This window comes from Humulus lupulus, chromosome 7 (assembly GCF_963169125.1).
Source record: "Humulus lupulus chromosome 7, drHumLupu1.1, whole genome shotgun sequence".
NCBI classification, from domain to species: domain Eukaryota; kingdom Viridiplantae; phylum Streptophyta; class Magnoliopsida; order Rosales; family Cannabaceae; genus Humulus; species Humulus lupulus.
Window position 1 is genome coordinate 202,231,658 of NC_084799.1, and position 24,456 is coordinate 202,256,113.

General features: G+C 39.4%; 1 protein-coding gene and 1 long non-coding RNA gene across 2 annotated transcripts; one reads left to right on the forward strand and one right to left on the reverse strand.

The window, feature by feature from the left end:
- The first annotated feature begins 18,690 nt into the window (after nucleotides 1-18,690).
- On the forward strand, nucleotides 18,691-20,407 carry LOC133790140 (uncharacterized). Its single transcript, XR_009873928.1, has 3 exons — nucleotides 18,691-19,203; nucleotides 19,313-19,416; nucleotides 20,119-20,407. It is a non-coding gene; the product is annotated as an uncharacterized LOC133790140 (long non-coding RNA).
- Nucleotides 20,408-21,426: 1,019 nt separating this feature from the next.
- Nucleotides 21,427-22,660, reverse strand: LOC133790141 (2-oxoglutarate-dependent dioxygenase 19-like). The gene is made up of 3 exons (XM_062227681.1): nucleotides 22,419-22,660; nucleotides 22,013-22,343; nucleotides 21,427-21,932 (listed from the first exon to the last, which is right to left on the reverse strand). Exons 1-3 carry the CDS (start codon nucleotides 22,631-22,633, stop codon nucleotides 21,681-21,683), a joined length of 798 nt encoding a protein of 265 aa, XP_062083665.1. The 5' UTR covers nucleotides 22,634-22,660; the 3' UTR covers nucleotides 21,427-21,680.
- Between the last annotated feature and the right edge of the window lie 1,796 nt (nucleotides 22,661-24,456).

Here is a 24,456-nt window from a genome sequence, read left to right on the forward strand (position 1 = left end):
TTATCATGCCGTGGGGGGCTCCTGACAGCAGATCCTGTTTCTGAGTTCCTTCTGTTGCTAAAAGGACGTTTCCCCTACTCGGTGGGTGCGGCTGCTGCCCTGCCCTATTTAGCCTTGGAAGTGGGGGATTGCCTCGACCAGCCTGGGATGGAGGTTGGGTCTTAGATTCCCTAGGTGGGACATCATTCAGAGGCATTGCTGGCTACTCCGACCTTTGAGGGCTCGTTGGCTAGAGCAGAGGGCTAGGATTGGGACCTCTTTGAGGTGGTCCATTCGGGGGTTGGTCAGGCTGCGAGGCAGTTGTAGCCTGACTCCTAGATAGTTGGAGGGCAGCTTTGAGGGCTGCCATGGCCTCCCTCTGATGATGATCCATCTCCGCCTGTTTTTCACTCAGCTCCTTGCGCTGATGCTCTATTTCTTGTTGCTGCCGCGCCATGGTGTCTGCGACACTTTCTTGACTGGCCCTCAAATTGACCAATTCATCTTGCAATACTCCCAGAGTATTTCTCAGCATTTTGGAGTCCAGTTCCTCCTCATCAAACTCCAAGTGTGGCTCATTCTCAGCCATGTTCGGAGGAGGAGGTTGAGATGGTGCAACGTCAATAGCCTGTCCAGTCTTCCTGGTTGTCTTTGCCATTAGTGCTTCAACAATCTCGTCTCAAGCTCTCAATGAAAGCACCAGAATGTTGACCCTCGTTTTGGTCAACTGACACGGAGTCAAATGGTTGATGTGACAGGAGGTATTGAAACAGATCCAATGGAAAGAACAGTAAACGACACAAAGAAATTATAGTGGTTCGGCCCCAAGAATTTGTAATGACCTACGTCCAATTAAGCTATTATTGATATTGAATCTCAAAGGAGTGATCAAAGAACTAGGGTTCTTCGAGTTTCACTAGCCTTAGAGGGATGAATAATACAATCAGAAAGTAATAGGTCTAATTCTCTTGTAGAGCATAAACTCAAATTAGCCAAAAAGAAAGAAGGGTCCTCTTCCTTGAGCTATTTCTCTATATTTATAGGCTCAAGGAAGATTACATAAATTTGTTACAGATATTCTTTCCTAATTAATCGGATACTCAGGAATCATGGGAGATAATCTCGGATATGATCATAATTGCACAAGATCTTTTCAAACTATATGGAGTATATGACCAAGCTGGTCGTATATAAAGTCCAAATGTTACGCCATGGGTATCTCCCTGGTTGATGGTCGAACAGAACCTCTGCCAGGTGTCAGCCACGTGTTAAAAATGTCTGCCACATCATCAACGCGTGTTCTTTGGATAACAGGAACAAGGATTGGAAGTTGATGTATCAGATTCCCAGATACACTATTGTGGAAGGAAGGTTATACCGGAGAGGATACTCTATGCCATTACTCCAATGTGTGACTCCACCAGAGGCCAAGAAAATCCTAGAAGAAATTCATGAAGGATTCTGTGGGGACCACACTGGGGGGCATAGCCTATCTAAGAAAATTATAAGACAAGGATACGTCTGGCCCACTATCAAAGCAGACACATTTGACTATGTCAATAAATGCGATAAATGTCAGCGGTTCGCTACAATCCCACAAGCTCCACCATTTGAGCTAACTCCAATGTCCTCCCCATGGCTATTTGCGGTGTGGGGAATTGATCTCATAGGCTCGTTGCCAACTGGCAAAGGAGGAGTTAAGTATGTAGTGGTCGAGGTCAATTATTTTACAAAGTGGATCGAGGCCAAACCTCTAGCAACGATTACCTCGAAGAAATTCTTACACTTTGTGGTAAAAAACATCATCTGCCGATATGGAATGCCAAGAAAAATAGTATCAGATAACGGTACTCAATTCGACAGTGAATTTTTCACCAATTTTTGTGAGAAAAACGGTATAATGAAGAACTTCTCCTCTGTTGCCCATCCCCAAGAAAATGGTCAAGTCGAAGCTGTGAATAAGACTCTTAAGAGTTCTTTGAAAAATAAATTGGAAGAAGCTAAGGGAAAATGGCTTGAGGAGTTACCCCAAGTTTTGTGGGCATATCGAACTATGGCTCGCACTTCAACAGGGCATACCCCTTTTTCTCTAGCATATGGATGCGTGGCCATGTTACCAATCGAGGTTGAAGTACCCACTATTTGTAGCCATGCTTATGATCAAGCCTTGAACCATTCCCAGCTCGAAGTAAGTGTGGACCTGATTGAAGAAATACGGGATGAAGCTCAACTGAAAAATGCAGCATATCAATAGCGGGCTACCAGATATTTCAATAAAAAGGTTCGGGAAAGAAAGTTCGGATTGGGAGACCTGGTGTTAAGGCGCGTGTTTCTAGCTACAAGAGACCCAAGTGCTGGCGTACTTAGACCTAATTGGGAAGGACCTTACCAGATCTAGTCAATCATTCGACCTGGGGTCTACAAATTAGCAAGATTAAACGGAGAGTTAGTACCACGAGCATGGAATGGCAAACATCTTCGAGCCTAATATCAATAGTGTAGGAATGATGTCCCCTGTAACCATGCCTGTTAATCTTTACAAAGTTTTTGTTGATAAATTGTTCAATTTTGAATAAAGTTCATTTTTGTTTCAATAGGTTGTATTTTTTGCACACTCTCTTAATTTAATAACCTATGGTCACACTCATAGGATATTAAGGGGGCATCAATGGTATATATACCATAAGTTTGAAAAATAAATAACTCAAAAATAGCATACACAAAAACAAACAAATGTCTGGACCGTTAACCTGAAACAAAGTGTTGGACATAACCAAATGTGTGAGCTAAGATAATTTGGACATAACCAAATTATTAAAAATGTTTAAAGTATTTTGACGTAACCAAATGCACGAGCTAAGATAATTTGGACATAACCAAATTACTAAAAATAAAGTGTCTGGATATGACTAGATACGTGAGCCAGTACGATCTAGATATAACTAGATCGAAAACATATAAGTGTATGGATTACGAACCAAACATGGCCTAAATAGGTTTGGAACAAACCAGCTAAAATCGATCGACACAAGTAGAAAAAAATTAACCTACTGCGAGCTAAGTCGATACCGAGGCTAGAGTATTTTGCGACAAAAGCTTCAACCTCACAACTTTGGGGAGCTACCCGAGGACGAGGAAAAGAAGCTATAAAAGCATAATACAACTAAACTACTTATCTTACATGCCATAAAAGTACTTTCGACTGCATGGTAAAAGTAAGTTCCGACCTTGTCAAATAATGAGATTAGATACAGATATAACGAGCAAACTATGCGAGAATGCATGGAAACTCGAGCCTAAATCCAACATGTGTTTGTATGGATAAACAAGCATAAAAGTAGACTCTTAATATAAAAAATTGCTTAAAAAATTTTGATCAGAGAGATGTAAATCAAAAATATTAAAGTGAAGACAAACATGGTGTTAAAAATATCAAAAAGCTCTTTTACGAGCATGGTATTAAAAATATCAGAAGCTCATTTACAAGCTATAAATTTTTTTTTCCCTAAGGGCATGACAAACATAAGCTATAAACTATCACAAAAGATTCAGAGGGACGCAACCTAGGATCGAGATTTAGGTGGTAGAAGCACCCTCCTTAGCCTTCTCAGCATCCTCCTTGGACTTCTCAGAATCCTCCCAAGCAGTTTCCTCCGCATCTAGCCGAGCTTACCATTTGGCCACAAGGTCTTCCTCAAAAGAGCCTAAGAAGCTCGTGTCGAGATCGGCGTTGCTGGCCTAAATCCTGTACATGCCAAGTCAACCGCCTGATCCTTCCTCTGCTTGAACTCTTCGAGAAGACGAGCCTTTTCACCCTCTGTTACCTCGAAGGTGGCCTTTTTCTCCTCCTCGAGCTTGGAATTTAGCTTCCCAAGCTCCTCAACCCTGGAGCTCTTCTCTTTGAGCTCGGCCTTCACCTTCTCGATCTCAGCCTCCAGCTTTGACCCTGCGGCCTTAAACTCGTCGGTGAGGTTGATCTGGAGTTCCTTCGACTCCTGAGCATAGGAAATGCTCGCGTGAGCCTCATTGTTCAGCTTATAATTCAGTTGAGCAATTGCAGTAAGAGCCCAACACACAAACAAATCAAGTTAGAGCATGCTCCAAATAAAATCACAATAAATAGCGAGGTAAGAGTAATTACTGAGGATATGAGTTCGGTACTCTTGTCATAAAGGACATTAGAGTCCCGAGCATTGACCAAGAACTGCCATTGAGGAGCCTCGAGATTACTGATGCTTTGGCCTACCCGAGACAGGACGTCCGAGCCAAGAGTGGCTCAGTGAGTCACGACAGCGTTGTCGATGACATACTCATCAACATGAGTAGAAATCAACAATAGATGACCCTTAGTCATCGCTGGTTTCTTCGGAGCTGGGCCAAGGGTTGGAAGGATCTGGATGGCAGGAGGTGGAGGAGCATCTCTCGTAGGAATTTCGACCTGGGGAGTGGGGTTTGCGGTTGGGCTTGTAACAATAGGAGCTGGGGGAGGAGGAGTTTTCTCGGTTCTTTTAGGGATTTTAGCAGGTCACCCAGTTTTCTGTGAGGCCCTCGCGCACTTGCTATCCTTGGCCCCCTCACCATTGGCGAGCATATTCTCGAGGTCGGAGTCCATAGTACCTGTATGATCATATCACATTAGAAAATGAGCTTAAAAATGCTAAAATTAGTATAGAGCAGACAGTTAAAGGATTTGAAGACAAGTGACAGGGAACCTAATTGGAACTCTCCCCCGAGCTCATGCCAGCGACCAAGTAATCCCCCATCTTCAGACGAGACTGGGGGAGTCCATTCCTTATACGTGGAAGTCAACCTTGAAAGGTCCCTATAGTCATTTGTCTCGTATTGGATGGCTATTCCATCCCAAACCTCGTTCAACCTATACATTGTGTCGTATTTCCCTAGCCAACTATCAAAACTATGGACCTTATCGTCTACCCAAGACCATACACAAAAATCATCCCTATCATCCGGGCATAAGATCAAGGTGTCGGGTTTATGCTTAAGGAGGGAAAGAGACCACAAGGCCGAGCTGAGAAAGAGATCAAGGTGTCGGCCTCATCATTGGTTGAAAGATCTTCTTCTCCCTGGGATAGCTTAAAAGGTAGTAGAATCCATCTCCTCCCCGAGCTCGGGAGGGGTTGCTTTTCAAACAAAAGAGATACAGAATCTCTCTTGGCGAAGGTCCTTCCCACTTCAGCTTGTGGTTTAATGACCTCAGGGCTGACAAGACCCTGTATGAGTTGGTCTGGAGTTGGAAGGGCAGGAGCCCAACAAAATCCAGAATGTCCTTAAAAAAAGACTTCAAGGGCAATAGAGCCCCTGCCTTCATATGCTCACGACTCCAGGCTGCGAGCTTCAATTTATTGTCAGGGCAGCCATCGCACGGAGCAAAGCAACTTCGCTCGTTGGAAGTGGGAGCTTGACATCTTAGCGAGCCTGACAATCCTAGGCCATGGCGAGCTAGGATGTTGGTTATTTTCCCCAATGAAGAAACCAAGCACCAATAGTGCCCGACCTCAAAAAATTCTCTCCTCAAGGTGGGAATGGCAGTCGGCTGCGAGGTTGATGGACGATTTTTTGATTCCTCTATCAGCGAGAATTTAAGATCACCCAGTTTGAAGGCAACCGTTACTTTAAGTGTAGGGTCAAGAAGAATTGGTCTGGGCTCAGGGTCTGGGTCTGGATAGATCACGGCCCAAATTTTTTTCCACTTTCTCTCTTCGACCTCATCGATTTTGTAATGCCCCGAAAACCCTAATGCGGTTTAATGGCTGCATTAGTAGGCCGGGAGGGCCATAACTGTTTAATTATACCATTAAATGATAATATGCATGTTTATGTGAATTATATTATAATATGACGCTAAATGCATGCATGTGGGTCCACATTTCATGATAGGGGTATTTTGGTAATTTGGCCTGTTTAGGGCGTAATTGTATATTTGTATGCATGTCGATGATATATTGTTGAGGCCACATTATAATGTGGATTTGTTCGAGCAATTCGGCATGAGACGATCTTTGAATATTAAGTGGCGGTTTAGTCATAACGGAATTAAGTTCGAGGCTCGGGGTGAGTCTTAGGATGTCTTAATGATTAGAGCGTTGCTGGAAATAAAAGGGTAATGGGATATGAATTATTGGTATTTGAGAATATCGAGAATAGCGGGAATTGGAGAGTGTTAATTATGATTAACGAAATAGGTGAAAGATGACGATTTTACCCTCGGGGAGACTTTAGAAGCTTTAAATGACCTAGGGGCATTAGGGTCATTTGGTTTAGGATATATATGGTTTAAGTTGGCTGTAGAAACGTATAGAACAAAAACAGAGCAAGGGTTCTTCTTCCCGTACATCACCTTTCCTCTATCTTCCTTTGAAGATTTTGGTCCCAAATTGAAGAATCAAGCTAGGAAATCAAATCTTGGAGGTTATCAACTTAGTTCATCTACCGAGGATGATTCAAATCCAGCTGAAGGTAAGAAATTGTCCATGAATTCCTAGTATTACTCTATTTTTCTTTTAGTTTTCAGCCTATAGATTTTGGTGTGGATAGTTGGAATCAATGGGACTTTTTGTGTATGATTGATTGGGTTTTGGTGAGGGGGTGATATAGATGAGGTTTAGGGGTTGAATTGGATGTTTTAGAAAGGTTTGGGATTGGTTTGGAAGGTTGGTTTTAAGGGGAATCGCAAGGAGGGAAAACAAGAGGAGTTGCTGGTCTGAAGCTGGCGCCCCGGCGCCAGTCCTAGCGCCCCAGCGCTATGTACGGCAGAGAATGGCCCTCTCTGTTTCTGGGGCAGTGCCCCAGCACTGGTTGGCAGCGCCTAGGCGCTAGGTCAGTTTCAGGGAATGTTTTTTTTAGGGCTCAAGATAGTTTTTAAGGCTCGGGGGTTGGTTCCTTTACCTCTTTTGAGTAGATTGAGAGTCTCGAGAGTGAGGGATCGGTCCGGGGAGTGTGGTTTAGATTGTGAACCATTCATTGATTTACTTTATTGATGGTTTCTAATTGGTTATGATTAGGTAACCACTAAGGAGTCTAAAGGTTGATCGTTCTCAAGGGTCGTTCTTATATTATTTCTCGCTCGAACTCGGGGTAAGAAAACTGCACCTCGTGTATATGACATGCATGATTTTTGTTGAGGCATGTTGGTTGATAAATGTGGACATTGATTGCATATTAAATGCTAGCGAATATTGTTTACTTGTATATGGTACTGACTAGTCAGGGACACTGGCCTAAGAGCAGAAACGGCATAAGCGTCTTGAACGCAGGGCCGAATGAAGATTAGATCTAATCGATATCAGCATTGAATGGTTCCAAGGCATTAACGCTGGACCGACCCTAAGGTTGATGAACTTATAAGCGCTTGGCTAGCCTAAGACTAGTTACTAGAGCCAGAGCCTAAGGCCCAGGTGACTGTTTGTCACATGGCTATGGAACGATGTTCCAGGGTTATGACTCTATGGTCATGAGGAAGGTTATGTTGGTGACCAGTCACCATGCACCTATCCTGTTTAAGCTAGTGGAAGGTTCACTTATCTGTTAAGCCCCGGTGACCCTAACGTCACAAGGCCAAATGGAGTTGTACCCAACTTAGTGACTTTTGCGACTATCACCTATTTGTTTGGAGTGATAGTCCTGAATGATTATTATGATCATTGTTGATATTATGTCATGCTTTATTGTGTTTTCTTGATGGGCCTTGGCTCATGGGTGCTATGTGGTGCACGTAAAGGAAAAGAAAAGCTCACCCAACCTTGAGTGGAAAGCTTAGGCGGTGATGTGTACATATGCGGCCGCTTGATCACCACGGCCAATGAGTTCTCAAAGGAACTAGGGGGTTTACCCTATTTTTCCCACTTAGGACGGCAGGTTTGAAATTTTGAAATAGTAATGACCATTTTGAGTTGTAAATAACTTGTAAATGTTTTTATAGGCCCATGAACAGTTTTATGTATTTAATAAAATATATCATTTCCTTTTTATTGATTTTCCACCTTAGCCTGTTAATAACACTTAGAACACGTTTTTAACCAAAGGACTCGGGTAGCGGGTCAAATTTCTGGTTGACCGATCACCGTAACTGTTCTGGGGTAACCAGGGCATTACAACTTGGTATCAGAGCATGCCAAGGTTAGGGTTCGTGCAGACTGGCTGGGCATGTACACACATCACTGAAGTCAAGCTCGACTCATGGTTTGGTAACTATTTATGTAGTTATATGTATAACTGCTTTAATATAGTATATATGCTTTACCTATATGCATGAGACATCATGTTAAACCTGTGCCCTGAAATATTATATCCTCAACAAATGTGTGCTGATTAGTACTGAGATTGTTGGAACATAGTTATTAGTATTGTTGTTTGTGAACTAATATGCGATACATGCTAAGTGCTAAATGCTATAAACATGTATCTGCCTGTATATTGTATGACTGTGGAATATGATAATTGTCTGCTTTTTCTTGGACTGTAAGGCGGCAAAAGGTTTAGTTATTACTACCTGACTAGCCGTATTGATCATTATTTTCGCAAGGCATAACAGATAAGAATGAATCCAGGGCAGACACGTACTTCAGCTGGCCAATATGATCAAGACTAGAATAATAATAGCCAGCGTTAGGAAAATGACTAGTCACAGATTCCACAGCCAACTCCTGTAAACTAGCAGCAAATAATCAGTGATTTGCAGGCAACAGTGTTGAGACAGGGAGAAGAGCTTCGTCTCTTGAAACAACAGCAAGTGCTGCAGTTGCCAGTGTATCAGAGGCACCTCCTGTGTCGGTGCTAGCGGCAAAACAACTGCCTGAGGTTGGAAATAAATGGGAACCTCTTTATGAAAGGTTAAGGAAGCAACAACCTCCAGTTTTTCAGGGCAGTGCGGATCCTGCTAAGGCTGAGCAATGGATGAGTATGATTACCACTATCCTTGATTTCATGAGGGTAACTGGTAACGAGAGGGTGGCCTGTTCCACTTATATGTTTCGGGAGGATGCCCGAATCTGGTGGGAGGTTATTACCCAGACCAAGAATGTTAATGCCCTGAGTTGGGAAGAGTTTCAAACTCTATTTAATGAGAAGTATTATAATGATGCCATCAAGATAGCTAAAGCTAAGGAGTTTATTAGGCTACTCCAGGGAAATTTGTCAGTCACTGAGTACGCCTTAAAATTTGATCGTTTGGCGAAATTTACCATGGAGCTGGTGCCCACTGATGGGACCAGAAGAGAGAGATTTCTTTAGGGGCTACAGCCTAGATTAGCCCGTGACGTACGTATCACAACTGTGGCTGGGGTTACTACCTATGCATAGGTGGTTGAGAAGGCACTCACAACTGAGAGTGCAGAGAACAGGATCTGGCGTGACAGTGTAGCCAGAGAGGATTTCAGGAGGACAGTTCCTCCATTTATGGGTTCTCGTAGGGGTGTCAGCCCCAGTGAGCAGAAGAGGAAGGTTCCTGACACTTTCCCAATTCCAGGTCCTGATAGGCGGCCCCGTGTTATTTCTATGGGTCGTCCAGGTGGTGGTGAAGCCTAGAAGTCTTATCCTAAATGCCCTAGATGCAAGAGGCATCATTTGGGAGAGTGTAGGGCAAGGGCCTGCTTCTCATGTGGAGCAGTGGGTCATCTTAAAAAGGATTGCCCTATGTCAAGAAAGGAGGAACCCAGAAAAGCGGACAGCTCAGCCCCAGCTCGAGTGTTCGCATTGACACAAGCAGAAGCTGAGGCTTCTCCCTCAGTTGTTACAGGTCAGCTTCTTCGTGCTGGAACCCCTTATAATGTATTGATTGATTTTGGTGCTACACATTCTTTTGTTGCTAGTAGTATTATTGATAGACTGTGTAGACTTTGTGATTTTTATGTTGTGGGGTTTGGTACTCTGTTACCCACTGAAGAGTTAGTGGTATCCAGGAGATGGGTCAGATCCTTGCCAGTGACAGCGGAGGGCAGAGAGTTGTCAGTGGACTTGATAGAGTTGGTTATGACTGACTTCGATATGATATTGGGTATGGATTGGTTGGCAAAGTATGGGGCAACTATTGATTGCAGAAGGAAGATGGTCACCTTTGAACTTGAAGGTGAGGATCATTTTGTGTTTGTTGGTGCTGTGCATGGACCTCGTATACCTATGATTTCTGTATTGAGGGCAAGGGATTCATTGCAAGGAGGTTGCATTGGGTTCTTAGCCAGTGTGGTTGATACCACTCAAGTCATGCCAGTGAGACCAGACTTGTTTGTGAGTTCCTGGATGTGTTTCCAGAAGATTTTCCAGGGTTGCCACCACACAGAGAAATAGAGTTCGTTATAGAACTGGCACCAGGGACGGAGCCAGGGTCTAAAACACCTTACAAAATGGCCCTAGCTGAGTTGAAAGAATTAAAAGTACAGTTGCAAGAGCTGTTAGATTTGGGTTTTATCAGACCTAGTTTCTCACCTTGGGGTGCGCCAGTTCTGTTTGTGAAGAAGAAGGATGGTTCTTTGAGAATGTGTATTGATTACAGAGAACTGAATAAGCTGACAATTAATAATAAGTATCCTTTGCCAAGGATAGATGATCTGTTTGATCAGTTGCAAGGTAAGCAGGTATTCTCAAAGATTGACCTTTGTTTTGGTTATCATCAGTTGAGGGTCAAAGAAGGAGATATACCAAGACTGCTTTTCGTACCAGGTATGGGCATTATGAGTTCTTAGTTATGTCTTTTGGATTGACTAATGCCCCTCCTGCTTTTATGGATCTGATGAACAGAGTGTTCAAAGATTATCTGGACCAGTTTGTGATCGTCTTCATCGATGATATTCTGGTATATTCTCAGTCTGAGTCAGAGCATGAGCAACATATGTGGTTGGTTCTACAAAGACTGAGGGAACACATATTGTTTGCAAAATTCAAGAAATGTGAGTTCTGGTTGTCTCAGGTATCCTTTCTTGGGCATATTGTCAGTAAGTAGGGGATTAAAGTAGATCCAGCGAAGATCGAAGCAGTCAGAGATTGGCCAAGGCCAAAGAATGCTTCTGAGGTTAGAAGTTTCCTTGGATTGGCAGGTTATTATAGACGTTTCGTGGAGGGGTTCTCAAAGACAGCTACTACATTGACTGAACTGACACGCAAGAGTCAGAAATTTGTGTGGTGAGATAAATGTGAGAATAGCTTCCAGGAACTGAAGTAGAGATTGATTACAGCTCCGATTCTGAGTCTCCCGATAGATCAGGAGAAGTTTGTGATTTATTGCGATGCTTCTCATCAGGGTTTGGGCTGTGTTCTGATGCAATCAGAGAAGGTAATTGCTTATGCTTCTCGTCAGTTGAAGGAGTATGAAAAGAGATATCCCACCCATGATCTAGAGTTGGCGGCTGTGGTTTTTGCTTTAAAGATATGGAGGCATTATCTTTATGGAGAGAAGTGTGAGATCTATACAGACCACAAGAGCCTAAAGTACTTCTTCACTCAGAAATACTTGAATATGAGACAAAGACGTTGGCTGGAGTTAGTAAAAGATTATGATTGTGAGATTCTGTATCATCCAGGAAAAGCCAACGTGGTAGCTGATGCTTTAAGCCGGAAGGGTCCGGGTCAGATTTATGGTATGAGGCTGATAGCCAAGGAGCTCGCAGATGATATGACCAGAGCTGGTATAGAGTTTATGGTGGGCCAGTTGGCTAATATTTTGCTATAGTCTACACTGTTGGAAAGGATCAAGGAGGATCAGTTGAGTGATCCACAGCTGATCAAGATCAGAGAGGATGTTCTGGCTGGAGCATCCAGAGATTATACAGTGTCTAAGATAGGCTTGTTGAGATACAAAAGGCAGATATGTGTTCCGTTAGACACTGCATTGAGGCGAGAGATTCAGGATGAATCTCATACCACACCTTACTCTTTGCATCCAGGCACCACGAAGATGTATCAGGATGTGAAATCGTTGTATTGGTGGCCGGAGATGAAGGGAGATGTAGTAGAGTATGTGGCTAAGTGCTTGACATGTTAATAGGTCAAGGCTGAGCATCAGAGGCCGACAGGGTTATTACAGCCTCTGGATATCCCAGAGTGGAAATGGGAAGACATCACGATGGATTTCGTGGTGGGCTTACCCAGGAGTGTTGGCCAGCATGATTCTATTTGGGTGGTAATGGATCACTACACCAAGTCAGCTAACTTTCTTCCAGTGAGGACTACTTACATAGTTGATCAGTATGCAGATCTCTATGTGAGAGAGATCGTGCGCCTCCATGGAGCACCGAGGTCGATCGTGTCAAATCGGGACCCTACTTTTACTTCCATGTTCTGGGGAAGTTTGCAGAAGGCCATGGGGACACCGTTGAAGTTCAGTACTGCTTATCATCCTCAGACAGATTGGCAATCTGAGAGGACGATCCAGATATTAGAAGACATGCTGAGAGCATGTGTACTGGACTTTGGTGGATCTTGGAGTAAGTATCTACCTTTGATAGAATTCTCCTACAACAACAGTTATCAATCTATCATTGAAGTTGCACCTTATGAGATGTTGTATGGTAGGAAGTGCAGATCTCCCATTCATTGGGATGAGACAGGTGAAAGGAGATACTTGGGTCCTGAGGCCGTTCAGAGGACCAGTGAGGCCATTGATAGGATTAGAGCTCGGATGCTTGCTTCTCAGAGTAGGCAGAAGAGCTATGCAGATCCCAAGCGCAGAAACGTGGAGTTCCAAGTGGGAGACTATGTCTTCCTTAGAGTCTCGCCATGGAAAGGGGTGAGAAGGTTTGGGAAGAAGGGCAAGCTGAGTCCTAGATTTGTAGGTCCATTTGAGATTCTAGAGAGGGTTGGTCAAGTGGCTTACAGATTGGCTTTGCCTCCGGCATTGTCGGCTTACAAATTGGCTTTGCATAATGTATTCCATGTTTCAGCTCTTTGGAGGTATGTATCTGATGTGAATCATATTTTGAGTTATGAAGATCTGGAGCTTGAACCAGATCTCTCCTTTGAGGAGCAGCCAGTTCAGATACTTGATAGAAAGGATAAGGTCCTTAGGAATAAGACAATACTTTTGGTTAAGGTATTGTGGAGGAACAGCAAGGTCGAGGAAGCGACCTAGAAGCTGGAGTCAGATATGCAGAGTCAGTATCCCAAGATGTTCAGGTAAATTTCGAGGACGAAATTTCTGTAAGGAGGGGATAGTTGTAATGCCCCGAAAACCCTAATGCGGTTTAATGGCTGCATTAGTAGACCGGGAGGGCCATAACTGTTTAATTATGCCATTAAATGATAATATGCATGTTTATGTGAATTATATTATAATATGACGCTAAATGCATGCATGTGGGTCCACATTTCATGACATGAGTATTTTGGTTATTTGGCCCGTTGAGGGCGTAATTGTATATTTGTATGCATGTCGGTGATATATTATTGAGGCCACATTATAATGTGGATTTGTTCGAGCTATTCAGCATGAGACAATCTTTGAATATTAAGTGGGGGTTTAGTCATAACGGAATTAAGTTCGAGGCTCGGGGTGAGTCTCAGGATGTCTTAATGATTAGAGCATTGCTGGGAATAAAAGGGTAATGGGATATGAATTATTGGTATTTGAGAATATCAAGAATAGCGGGAATTGGAGAGCGTTAATTATGATTAACGAAATAGGTGAAAGATGATGATTTTACCCTCGGGGAGACTTTAGAAGCTTTAAATGACCTAGGGGCATTAGGGTCATTTGGTTTAGGATATATATGGTTTAAGTTGGCTGTAGAAACGTATAGAACAAAAACAGAGCAAGGCTTCTTCTTCCCGTACATCACCTTTCCTCTATCTTTGAAGTTTTTGGTCCCAAATTGAAGAATCAAGCTAGGAAATCAAAGATTGGAGGTTATAGACTTAGTTCATCTACCAAGGAGGATTCAAAACCATCTGGAGGTAAGAAATTGTCCATGAATTCCAAGTATTACTCTGTTTTTCTTTTAGTTTTCAGCCTATAGATTTTGGTGTGGATAGTTGGAATCAATGGGACTTTTTGTGTATGATTGATTGGGTTTTGGTGAGGGTGTGATATATATGAGGTTTAGGGGTTGAATTGGATGTTTTGGTAAGGTTTGGGATTGGTTTGGAAGGTTGGTTTCAAGGGGAATCTCAAGGAGGGAAAACCAGAGGAGTTGCTGGTCTGAAGCTGGCGCCCCAGCGCCAGTCCTAGCGCCCCAGCGCTATGCAGGGCAGAGAATGGCCCTCTCTATTTCCAGGGCAGTGCCTAGGCGCTAGGTCAGTTTCAAGGAATGTTGTTTTTAGGGGTCGGGATGGTTTTTAAGGCTCGGGGGTAGGTTCCTTTACCCCTTTTGAGTAGATTGAGAGTCCCGAGAGTGAGGGATCGGTCCCGGGAGTGTGTTTTAGATTGTGAACCATTCATTGAGTTACTTTATTGATGGTTTCTAATTGGTTATGATTAGGTAACCGCTAAGGAGTCTAAAGAATGATCGTTCTCAAGGGTCGTTCTTATATTATTTCTCGCTTGAACCCGGGGTAAGAAAACTGCACCCCGTGTATATGACATGCATGATTGTTGTTGAGGCATGTTGGTTGATAAATGTGGATATTGATTGCATATTAAATGCTAGCGAATATTGTTTACTTGTATATGGTACTGACTAGTCAGGGACACTGACCTAAGAGTCAGAAACGGCATAAGCGTCCTGAACGCAGGGCCGAATGAAGATTAGATCTAATCGATATCAGCATTGAATGGCTCTACGGCATTAACGCTGGACCGACCCTAAGGTCGATGAACTTATAAGCGCTTGGATAGTCTAAGACTAGTTACTAGAGCCAGGGCCTAAGGCCCAGGTGACTATCTATCACATGGCTAGGGAACGATGTTCCAGGGTTATGACTCTATGGTCATGAGGAAGGTTATGTTGGTGACCAGTCACCATTCACCTATCCTGTTTAAGCTAGTGGAAGGTTCACTTATCTGTTAAGCCCCGGTGACCCTAACGTCACAAGGCCAAATGGAGTTGTACCCAACTTAGTGACTTTTGCGACTGTCACCTATTTGTTTGGATTGATAGTCCTGAATGATTATTATGATCATTGTTGATATTATGTCATGCTTTATTGTGTTTTCTTGATGGGCCTTGGCTCATGGGTGCTATGTGGTGCACGTAAAGGAAAAGAAAAGCTCACCCAACCTTGAGTGGAAAGCTTAGGCGGTGATGTGTACATATGCGGCCGCTTGATCACCACGGCCAATGAGTTCTCAGAGGAACTAGGGGGTTTACCCTATTTTTCCCACTTAGGACGGCAGGTTTGAAATTTTGAAATAGTAATGACCATTTTGAGTTGTAAATAACTTCTAAATGTTTTTATAGGCCCATGAACAGTTTTATGTATTTAATAAAATATATCATTTCCTTTTTATTGATTTTCCACCTTAGCCTGTTAATAACACTTAGAACACTTTTTAACCAAAAGACTCGGGTAGCGGGTCAAATTTCCGGTTCACCGATCACCGTAACTGTTCTGGGGTAACCAGGGCGTTACAGATTTGGCGTCGAAAGTGAGCTCGCTCGCACCTCAATTCGTGCTCATGAATCAGTCATTGATTCCGAGTAAAGGGCGACTCTGGGCTCGAAGTTATCGGTGAATAAGGAATCGCGAGTAATGACCCTCATCGTTTTTCCAAATTCTGCGACATCTAGCAAGAAAAAATTAGGGTGAGGGCCAGGTACACAAGAAATTAAGGATAAAAATTGAGATGGTTTGAGCTCGAGTGCTCGAGACCTTGGAATAAGCTTGATCAAAAGAACGAGATCAGGTTCGGAAGAAACCTAAGTTATTGAAAGAGTCAAACCCGAGTGTTTATTCGACACGAAGGGAGGAAGGTGGATTTATTTTCGAGAATCCCGAATTTTTAGGGAAAAAAAAGGTTGGCGGTTACTCAAAAAGATGATATTTTTGGGAAACGTGCAGTTTGAAAACCCTAATTCCAAAACCCTATTTCTTAAGCTACACGAACCCCCCCCCCCCCCCCCCCCCCCCCCCCAATTACTAGAAAAGCTCCATTTTTACACATTTGTACCATAAATTTTTCAATTCAAACCTTGATTCTAAATCTGGTAGAAACCAGGAAGGCCATTTTTACAAAAAGAAACATGTAAAAAGAAAAAAAAACAGGTGAATAAGGATCTATAACGTACACAATGTAGCTGGTGGATACAGAGAAATTGACGATCGAAGAAGTGGTTGCAGGAAAGCCTTCACAGAGTAGTAAACATTAAGAGATTTTTGTTTCTTCGATTTGGAAAACATGCAAGAATAGAGTTAACTTCAGTTCTAGTTTTTTCTTCTTTTTTCTCTAAAAACTCAAAGTGGGAAAATAAAATGAGGAAGATGATGGGGAGGTATTTATAGGCCCCAGGGAACGTCAAAGGCCGCGTTAATCCAAGCCGTTAACCAGATTTCGTATCTGATCCAACGATTAGGTACAAATGGAGTAGTGGCGGCAAACGAGTAGACGTGGGAAAGGTGAAAAGGCACTTGAGTACCCTGATTAGTTAGTCCCTAGCCGACGTGTGTCCATACTCGAGTACAATTAATAGTACAGTTTCCAAGGAGGGCAGTTCAAAAGTTTCATTCTCATAGGATTCGAATTGATACTTTTGAGGGAGCCAAATGTTACACCCAGATTTCGAGCATGAGATTTTGATCTTGAAATCTAGGCTCGTTTGGTGTAAGCTCAAAATAGACGCGGTCGCCGTGAGTTAAACTGTTTTTGTAAACAGCGACCTCGAAGGCTCAAGGGAAATGTAGCCTCGAAAATGCTCTGAGCTCGTAAATGGCATGGTGTGACACTTGTATATACCCCTGAACCATCTCTTGCATTCCAGGATGGTTCGAGCTCGGAATGTGTGAGTTCGAATGTGGCAACATCGTCATTGTTTACTTGTTCCGAGCGTAGGTAAAGTTAGGCGACGAGCTCGTGGTCGACTGATAGTCTCGGCGAGTTCATGATCAACTGCTGGTCTCGAATATTTGATGAATCTCATATCTGAGTTGATCAATATGTGAACATATTTATTGTTGTACAATCCCGATGTTTAAGGGATATTATTTAATCTATTATCCGATCCCACAAATTGTGGGACGTTTCCATGTATATAGAAAATAATGCATTAAATAGCATTATATTAATTGGTTCACATAATATCTTCTCGAGATATGTGAGAATGAATTCTGCAAACCTTCTCTATAAATAGAGGAGATAGCTCCATTCATAAGGACCAATATCTGATTTCTGGAGAGAAAACTCTGGACAACTATTCTGTGAAAAGTTTCCAGAAAACTCCCAAGTTCTAATAACATAGACTCATGGACTAGGCAGATTTAACTACTGAACCACGTCAAAAACCTCTTGTGTTCATCTTTGCTTATTTCCTCCAATATTTTCTTGTTTAATTGCTCTCTTATTTAAGTTGACGAAAAACGACGTCAACAATTTTTAAATATAAAATAACAAAATATTTTATTGTTCTACATAGAAGTCGACTCACCCATTGCAGGGGAAATAAAAGCAATCAAGTTTGCTATGAACCTAGAGTTGCAAAATAATTTTTTAGTTTATTAAATTTTATTTAAGCTAAAGTTTAGTTAAGTTTTTGTTAACAAACTATAAAATAGAATAAAAGGTAGCTTTTGATTATGAGTATTTTTAATATATATATATATATATATATATGGATCTTACATTTCAAAATAATCATCTTGAAAAGTAGATCACGATGGTATTATTTTTGAGCCCAACCAATTAACAATGCCATTAAAAAAGATTTTTGAAATTAAGAAAAAGAAAAAGAAAGAGAATCGCTAAAAAAAATGATAAAAGTGGCTCGGATAAAATTTATCTATTTTTAAAAAAAATATATATGTAGATTAAAGTATAAGTACATGTGTAAATAAAATTGGACTAATATTTTTGTAAATAATTTATTATTTTGGTTGTGTGATGTAATTTTTCCTATTTTATATATGTATATGAAGATTGACTTAGCGATTTTTTAAAATGTTATAAAATGTTTGCTGTATTACTTTTAGGGTAATGCATTTTTATTGTATAGTTTAATGGAACAAATTAATGAGGGAAAATATTGCATACAGAAAGAAAAGAATAATATCATATAAAACAAGATATAGAGCTATATGGTGCATTTGGTGACGTAGACTTTTTTTTAAAGAAATAATAATAATGTCTACTTTTATAAATTGTTAGGTAATCATTTGGTACCATATGTTTTTATATATTATCATTTTTGTATTATGTATTTTGATATCGTACAGAATTGGTTTCCTAAATTTAAATTTAATTGATGAAATTTTTCCAATTTAATCAAACTACTCTCAATTATATAAGTTCCAAATTTAAATTTAATTATTTAATTACATATAATTAATGGGAATTTAGTTATACTAATAAAATTTATTTATCAAATCAAAGTCTATAATACCAAATTTGTATGATTTTAAAATATAAAATACCAAATAAGTATTATTGAAAAAAAGAGTATACCGAAATTACAAAACACATATTACAAAATAAATAAATTCCCTTCATACAAAATAATTGTAAAGATTGAGAAAAAAATATATATGTATATATATTAATGGTGGGACCCACTTAAGTGAAAAGAGTCAATGGACTCTTCCTTTTTTTTCTTTTCCTTTTCTTTCTTTTCTTTCTCTTTCGATTGCCGTCTCTCTCTTCTCTTTCTCTTTCTCTTCTCTTCTCTTCTTTCTCTCTTCTCTCCACAGCAACCCACCACCACCACTAAGACCCAACCTCCAGCAACCACCATTTTTGGCATGCGACGGCTCCGGCGACCTCAACCACCAAGCGGCACCGCCTAACTCGCCGTAAGTTGTTCGAAATAGTCAGTCAAAGTTTTGGTCCGTCAACTTTGACTGTGTTTTCTGGCCAACTCCGACCACCACTCAGCAAGTGGTTGGTACCTTTGGAACCAGCGTGAAGAGAGGAACAAAACCCACTAAACCATTCCAGTCAACTCGCCGTTTTTCTCCAACGAGATTTTGGGTATCTCCGCCCCTTTGGATGCATTTTTCGGCGACACCGGAGGTCATTTGGGCGAAGGAGCTGTACTTTCGTGATGTACTCATCGAGAGGATCGTTTTGATATATGTCATGCATATATTCATCGACGTTTCCGATACTACCACCAACTGCTATAGTGCACCGCTTGGGTGAGGTTTTGGAACTTGAAATTTTAAATATGGTCATATTATGTCTTTGGACACGATTTTGAATAAGGAATGCCATGATGATAATCGTTTGCTCATTTGGTGCACGTAGGAAAAACGTGATATAAAAATCGAACTAAATCACTCTAAGATCTTCGTTAAGCTTAGGAGCGTCGCTTTGGGCTCGGATTAAGTTCTAAAGAGGTATCTAAAGAGGTAGGGACTCAACTTGACCATTGGATTTATTTTACTCGTATTGAATTGCATTAAACATATTCCAATTTTGATATTTATAAAATATTTGAAAAAAATTGAAAACTTAATCTGCATGTTTTCTTATCTGTTCTGAGGGCACTAGATGCCAAATATATTTTTGTTCACTTATTTATGCAGATTATGATTTTTGGGTTTTATTCAAATGCAGCTGTTATGCTGCCCAATTTTTTAAAATATAAAGGGAATATGTTTCTTTCTTTTAATGTTTACCTGCATTTGGTTATACCGATGAGAGCCATAGTGATCATGATTGGTGCACGTTGTTGTTTCACGACCTAGTCTTTGTGTCATCATAGGTAGATCAGGTGTCCACTCACCTGTAGGTGTAAAGACCTAGCATCTGTATACAGGAAGTGTTCTGAGCCTCCTCCTTGTGGTGGTTATCAGGTCTGGCTACCCGGTTTAGGATGTCGAATTTTCTATAGTGGTAACGGGAACTAGGGATCTAGTGGACTGTATGATGTGCGCTTGTAGCTATGCTCTTATGATTATTTGTGGTTTCTCTATTTTGGTTTATACATGATGATGTATGTTTTATTTTCAAAGCTAATCATGCAGGGGTTGTATTAAACTTTAGGTCCTATGTTATTAGTTGTTTTCCTACTGGGCCTTATAAGCTCACCCCTATCTCTCCCATTCCAGGAGCCTAGTGACGCGAACGTGGAAAAGATGAATTATCGATAGAGCCAATGTGTTTAGCCTATTTCTATTTCGTGTCATTGTCTTATCTTTTGAACATTGTATGTATTTGACTTCGAATCTAATGATCGATATATCTGAATAAGCTATGAAATAGTTAGGGATGAGGAATGGTGGATGCTAAGTATTATTTTGGGTGTTTATGACTTATTAAATTTAACTATTTGGTGATTACATAACTGTGGGAATATTATTGTTTTATGTATAATAATAAATTATTATACTTTTATTACTAATATTTTTATATATAATTATAGGAGTTATTTCATTGTTTTAACTTATAATTATAGTACGACTTAATATAAATTAAATGATCATTTATAAAAACTATTTTCCAACGAGGGTCAAAGTTTGACCTCAAGTTATGGATATTACAAATCTGTCACGGCCTAGGGCTCGGGTCGTGACAATAATAATGAGCTAAAGGTGCTACTTTTGTCTTAGCAATTCAAATTTCATAAAAAAATATTAATGTCTCTATTTGCTCATAAAGATATTGAATGGATGCTATTAGTACTCGCCAACAATTTTTTACTTTAATTATTGACTCTAAATAGGATAATATTACTAGTTGTTCTTATATAATTAAAATCTCAGCTTTGATTGAATTAATAACCATTGAAAAAAAAAAGTTATGTATATAGTTAGTTGTGATTACCCACATGTTCTTATAGCAAGCTAGATTAACATTTATTATGTATTATAGGAGTGACAATTTGGGTCACGAAACGATTACACGACATGAAAATAAATGAGTTTGAGTGGCACGTTTAATATGTAAGAAGAAAAGGGAACAAGAGAAAAGGGAAAACTTAATTTTAATAATTATTTGTGGCAAACTTTGTTTTAATTTTAAAATCAAATAACATATATTTTCTTTAATGATTTTTTATATTTTAAAATTGCCGTAGTATTAAAAAATGGCAAAAAAAATAAGAATTTTTTTTTAATTATTTTAACATTTTTGTATTTTCACCGCAAAATTTTCTTGGTATTTAATCACAATTAAACACACGTTTTAAGTACATTTAACACCACAAAAAGTTGGTAACTACATAATACAAGAAAAAGTAAAGTTTTGTTACTTTTAAAGCTCAATCGAATGAATTAGGTGATTAGAGAAACCCTTTACTTGTATAGAGGTAACCTTACATAATAAGAAACAACCAAAACGGAAAAGCTAAAAAGGAAAGAGTTTACAAAACAGAAACAATAGCTAACTAAACTAACAGATGTCTTAACATTTTAACCGCAAATTTTCCATTATTATAACACACAAAAGACTTATAATATTACATAATACAACTCACTCTAGCTTGGTCATGAATCATGTCCACTCTTATTACATCAAATAAATGACTATATATTTCAAACAGACAACCATGCATTCATGATTATTTTTCACAACAAGAAAAGCATAAAAATATATGTATATATTGAACCAATTAAGGTAATAACGATGGAAGTAGTGATCATCGATGAAGTGGGTTGAATTATGATTGTGATTATGATTCCAATCTTATTATGTCGAGAGTGGATTTGAGGAAAGAGTGGGAGGTTCGTTGAAGTTGCAAGTATTCATTGTATGGAATCCCTGGATAAGCCGGGGCTTGGCCCAATGCTTCTAAAAGCTCTGGTATTGGTACAACCTTGGCGTTCACTGCTGGTCCATGTCCTGACACTATTGATATTCTTGTGCTTTTGTTGTTCACCACTGCTCTGTGTGTCACGCTCTTGTACAGGTCATTGGTAAGGATCTGTATAGAGTCACGTAATAATAAGTCATCAACCTTAACATACAAATATATATGTGTATAAAACAAATGAATATACGTACCTGCATTTGATCACCAAGGTCAACAATAATGGTGTTAGGCATGGCTTTCCATTGAACCCATTTTCCTGATTTGTGAAGGATTTGAAGTCCTCCGACGTCGTTTTGGACCAGAAGATTCATGAGGCCTGAGTCAGTGTGAGGTGGGAGTCCAATAACCTGGTCAGGGTCTGGACAAGTTGGATAATAGTTTGAAGCCAACAAATAAAATCCTTCATCCCAATTCGTTGCCTTCTCTAAGCAATCTGGTTTCAACCCTAATGTCTCAGACATTGCTCTCATTAACACTCTACATATTTCTCTTGTTCTTTTACAATATTCTTCTGCCACCTCACTGAAATTAATTAATTAATTAATAATAATAATAAATAAGTGATTATTAATTAAATTAATTAATTAATAGTAGTACCTGAAACCAAGTGGTTTGTAAGGGGAATTGAATTGAGGATGAACATAAAGCTTCAAAAATTGCCTCCAAATAAGGAATTTCTTGCCAACTGTATTGCAATTGAAATTGGTTCCCCAATTGATAGGGTCCAACACGTCTCTAGACCCTTGGAACTCTTTCTTCTCCTCTTCGCTCATGTTGAAAAAACCCTCACATGCTTCCATCATTTTCTTCATTACAGTCTCTGAAATATCATGATTGATCAACTGAATCATCATCATAATAGAAACAACATCATACATACATATATATATATATATATATGTGAGTGTATATATATATGGGGTGATTCTACTATACTAGCTTCAAAAAGAGTCTCACTGGTGGAACTTGTGTATTTCTATTTAGTGAATAGTTTTCAGCGTAACTAATTATTTTTATGCACATGGATAACAACATGTTTGAATCTAATTTTCGTCATTGAAAATTATTTGGAATTTTATAAAAATTTACTAATATTCTAAATAATTAGAAAATATACAATCATATAAAACAATCACATCAAAAATTATTCACATACGGCAAATACACAAGTACGTACGTATGTATGTATATATATATTTACCTGGAAGAAACCCCATTCCTGACATGCCTTGTGGAGGTGATGGAGGATTTTGGAGCGTTGATGAAGGTCAGGAGAGGTGAGAAGGGAGATATCAATGGTGGGGATTGAATACTCAGAGTCATCAGAGTCCACTACTACTTCTTCGTCACTCGGTTTCACCGCAAACTCATATTTGGATTTCACAACTCTGTTATTACTTGACCAATCAACACTCACTACTCCACTTGTAGCCATATTTATTAGATATAGATATAGACAGAGCTCTGCTAAGAGAAATTAAAGCACAGAATATTATTATGAAGTGGCTAAGCATTCATGTGATCTTCATTTATAGATATATGCCCCCTGACTTTTCTTTTGATGTAAATTTATATTTTATATTATTTTGTAGAAATTTATACCTTTATGCTTTGGTCAATTTTTTATTAGTTGGTTTTTGTGTACGCTATCTACTCTATATTTTGTCTAAGAAAAACATTTAGATTATTCAATTATTATAAATTGTTTTACTAATACATATGCTTTGTCTAGTTAATTTATACAATATTTTAATTTTTCCACCCGGGTAAAAAGATTTCTGACGCCGCCAATTTTATTTTTACATTTTATGCAGCAAAAATATTTTCTCAATTTTGTGTAATAGTGTTGATAGTGTTTTGTCAAACACTGATGTTAATAAAAAATAGTTTCGGTGCGAAGATAGTTATAAATTCTATTTTTTTACTATCAAAATGTACATTGTAGTTATTTAGAATATCTCACAAATTTTAAAGAAATTCTGAATAATTTTCGGTACCGAAAACGAAGTTTAAACAATCAAATTTTTCACGCGTGCCTGTTTTTGAGTACACACGTGCAACAAGCTGTTTGAACCTTGTTTTCGGCACCGTAAATTATTCAAAATTATTTTAAAATTTGTGAGATGCGCAAATTAGAATTTATAAGTACTATTCACATTCTCAAACCAACTTTTATCAACACGCCATAATCGTTCTCAATATATATTGAAATATATCGGCGTGGGTTCATTGGGGGAGACTGGTGGTGGGTTAGTTTGGTCACTATTTCTGAGATGGTGTTTTGTATTACTTTCGTTTTTTTTACTGCTTTGTATTTGTCTGGTTTTTTGTATTTGATTATTTTATATGGTTTTATTTGGGAAAGGGGCAATTTACAATATATATATATATATATAAATATATTTGATTAAATTGGTTATTGTTAGTATCATTTTGACTAATTATTATTTTTCTAGTTTAGGAGTTGCTTGAGCTTGTTGTTTTGTTTGGAGACTTTGGAGCTTGCTCTTTAGGCTTTTCATTATGCCACTTTGTTATTAATAATAATTATATACTATTCATTACTTGACTTTGTTGTAATTAAGAACATTTTTTATTTTCTTGTAGCATTTATGGCACTAAAAAATATTACACG

Bases quoted from the DNA above. Each gene is read 5' to 3' on its own strand.
- LOC133790141 (XM_062227681.1), bottom strand. From the start codon at position 22,633: ATGAAGAAAATGATGGAAGCATGTGAGGGTTTTTTCAACATGAGCGAA. The intron at 22,344-22,418 runs GTACTACTATTA...AATTAATTTCAG, and splicing joins TACAAACCACTTGGTTTCAG to TGAGGTGGCAGAAGAATATT. The intron at 21,933-22,012 runs GTACGTATATTC...GACTCTATACAG, and splicing joins ACCTTGGTGATCAAATGCAG to ATCCTTACCAATGACCTGTA.